This window comes from Scardinius erythrophthalmus (assembly GCF_964197995.2).
Source record: "Scardinius erythrophthalmus genome assembly, contig: HAP1_SCAFFOLD_215, whole genome shotgun sequence".
Lineage (NCBI taxonomy): Eukaryota > Metazoa > Chordata > Actinopteri > Cypriniformes > Leuciscidae > Scardinius > Scardinius erythrophthalmus.
In genome coordinates this window covers 7820-11194 of record NW_028296396.1, presented here as the reverse complement: position 1 = coordinate 11194, position 3375 = coordinate 7820, and the positions used below count along the sequence as shown (strand labels likewise).

The 3375-nt window shown below is 38.6% G+C and overlaps 1 protein-coding gene across 1 annotated transcript; it reads left to right on the top strand.

Annotated features, from left to right (window-relative positions):
- Positions 1-1166: 1166 nt before the first annotated feature.
- LOC308686366 (uncharacterized protein) lies at positions 1167-3058 on the top strand (the record flags this gene model as incomplete). Its single annotated transcript, XM_081394778.1, has 4 exons — positions 1167-1188; positions 1461-1805; positions 1904-2152; positions 2949-3058. 4 exons carry the CDS (start codon positions 1167-1169, stop codon positions 3056-3058), a joined length of 726 nt encoding a protein of 241 aa, XP_081250904.1.
- Between the last annotated feature and the right edge of the window lie 317 nt (positions 3059-3375).

Genomic DNA, 3375 nt, shown 5'->3' with positions numbered 1-3375 from the left:
AGTGTGTATAAGAGGAGGAAGAGTGTGAGTATAAGAGGAGGAAGAGTATGAGTATAAGAGGAGGAAGAGTGTGTGTATAAGAGGAGGAAGAGTGTGTGTGTATAAGAGTAGAAATAGTGTGTATAAGAGGAGGAAGAGTGTGAGTATAAGAGGAGGAAGAGTATGAGTATAAGAGGAGGAAGAGTGTGTGTATAAGAGGAGGAAGATTATGAGTGTAAAAGGAGGAAGAGTGTGAGTATAAGAAGAGGAAGAGTGTGTGTATAAGAGGAGGAAGAGTAGTGTGTGTATAAGAGGAAGAGTATGAGTGTAAGAGGAGGAAGAGTATGAGTATAAGAGAAGGGAAGAGTGTGTGTATAAGATGAGGAAGAGTAGTGTGTGTATAAGAGGAAGAGTATGAGTGTAAGAGGAGGAAGAGTATGAGTATAAGAGGAGGAAGAGTAGTGTGTGTATAAGAGGAGGAAGATTATGAGTGTAAAAGGAGGAAGAGTGTGAGTATAAGAAGAGGAAGAGTGTGTGTATAAGAGGAGGAAGAGTAGTGTGTGTATAAGAGGAAGAGTATGAGTGTAAGAGGAGGAAGAGTATGAGTATAAGAGAAGGGAAGAGTGTGTGTATAAGATGAGGAAGAGTAGTGTGTGTATAAGAGGAAGAGTATGAGTGTAAGAGGAGGAAGAGTATGAGTATAAGAGGAGGAAGAGTAGTGTGTGTATAAGAGGAAGAGTATGAGTGTAAGAGGAGGAAGAGTATGAGTGTAAGAGGAGGAAGAGTATGAGTATAAGAGGAGGAAGAGTAGTGTGTGTATAAGAGGAAGAGTATGAGTGTAAGAGGAGGAAGAGTGTGAGTTAGAGGAGGAAGAGTGTGAGTATAAGAGGAGGAAGAGTGTGTATAAGAGGAGGAAGAGTGTGAGTATAAGAGGAGGAAGAGTGTGAGTATAAGTGGAGGAAGAGTGTGAGTATAAGAGGAGGAAGAGTGTGTGTCTAAGAAGAGGAAGAGTGTGAGTCTAAGAGGAGGAAGAGTGTGTGTGTATAAGAGGAGGAAGAGAGTAAGTATAAGAGGAGAAAGAGTGTGAGTATAAGAGGAGGAAGAGTGTGTATAAGAGGAGGAAGAGTGTGAGTATAAGAGGAGGAAGAGTGTGTGTATAGGAGGAGGAAGAGTGTGTGAAAGAGGTGATGAACGAAGAGGAAGAGGAAGGTGTGGAGAATGTTGTCAAGGCTTCAGGGTTTTTCTCTTCTCCGTCAGTACTACTTTTTTATGTAATTTTGTTTACTTTGTTACAATATATAAATAATATATATATAGATATATTTTATAAGTTATTCACGCTGAGATTATTTATTTACATTTATCTTATATTTCCTGTAATGAGTCGCTGTTTTCTAATAGTAATAAAGTATTGTCATGTTTTCATGGCCCAATATAACAGATAAAACAACATTTACAGTTTGATGAATTCTGTGTTTCAGGGGTTTCTAGTGATGATTGGGGTGTGAGTTACAGTCGATCACACATCTGTGCACTAAAGGACTCAACAGTGATAATGAGATGCACTTATAAATACCCTACTGGACATCAGATCAAGAAAGTGTTCTGGAGCAATAAGTATATACAGCATGTTGAGCCTCCAGATCTGTCTAATGACCCTGAATACAGTCAGAGGCTTCAGTATCTGGGAGATAAACAGCAGAACTGCACCGTCAGACTGAGTCATGTGACACTGAAGGATTCACACATGTACTATTTCAGATTCATCACTGATAAACCTGGTGCAAGCTGGTTTGGTAACCCAGGAGTGACTCTTACTGTCACAGGTGAGTTTGATGAGGTTTATCTCTTCTTCTGTGCATTATGTTGAATAATAATCAGTGTATGACAGCAGCACTAGATATAATGTGTGTGTTGTGTTCAGATCTTCAGGTGGAGTCTCCTGAGAGAGTGACAGAGGGAGATTCAGTCACTCTGAGATGTAAAAGCAGCTGCGCTCTGACTGACAGAGCAACATTCATCTGGTACAGAAACTCACAGCCATTAACTGAGAGAAGAGACAGAAACAATGAACTCCTGCTGCAGTCAGTCAGAAGAGAGGATTCAGGCAGATATAGCTGTGCTGTAGACGGACACACTCACATCTCTCCTGCTGTTCAGCTCAATGTCATGTGTGAGTACAGACTGACTTTCAAACATTACAAAGAATAAATATCTGAATTTATGATTTATAAAAATGTTTTAACCACTATTTTTAAGACTGCCCCTCCCTGACACCCGTGGGACACTTGCCATTATACATTTATAATAATAATATCTTAGTCTAAACCTAAAGTAATCTTGACCAACTATATAGCATTTGAAAGCATTCAGACTGTCCATATATGGAAATCGAAGAGTCCTTATATGGTCATCAGTGGTGTCTGGATGTCATCTAGTGGAAAAGTTTGGTACTGCGCTCAAAAAAATCGTACTGATTTATTTGTTTAATATTTTTTTATATATCAACCTAAAATTTGTCTCAGAATTTGTTCAGATATTTAGCTTTGAGTTTCTTGAAGTTTTAGTTGAATATTTTTTGTAAAATATATATTTTATATAAAATATAAAAATATATATTTTATATAAAATATAAAAATATATATTTTATATAAAATATAAAAATATATATATTATATAAAATATAAAAATATATATTTTACATTTTCATAAACTTAAACTTCTATGATGCTTTTTGTAAACTAAAAAAAAAAAATCTACAATAATCTGTGAAGTGTTCCCTTTAAAAAGATTTTAAGACTTAAGTCTGTGCTCTGAAGTATTTAAGATTTTTAAAGGACACCTATTATGCAAAATTCACTTTACATAATGTTTGACCATAAATGTGTCAGCAGTGTGTGTACACAACCACCCTATAATGATAAAAATCTTCCCATTCTTCTTTTTTAATCCCCATAAATCATAAGCAGTGTCTCAGAACAAGCCGTATGCTTTCTCACGCACCCCTGCCAAACTGTGGAGCCAGGTAGTGTTGCACTGCACACTCAGACCCCACTCCGGGACGGGTAGCTGGATATAGTATATGGTAGCCGGGATGGCTAGCGCTTCCCAGCCCGTTACACAATCAGACTCGGCTATGCGATTCAGTTCTCCCAGTGCCAGATTTAGTGGCATCCGTTTAACCTCAGTGGTTATAGCTATAGTATATGGTAGCAAAGCAATGTCCAAAGTCCTCCCCTTCGGAGTTTCCCTGTCACCCGGCGTCTTTACGAAGGTCGCGGAGGCCGCCCTTTCCCTGTTACGGGAGGTGGGTGTTCGCATCCTCAACTATCTCAAAGACTGGCTCATCTTGGCCCACTCGCGAGATCAGTTGTGTGAACACAGGGACCTGGTGCT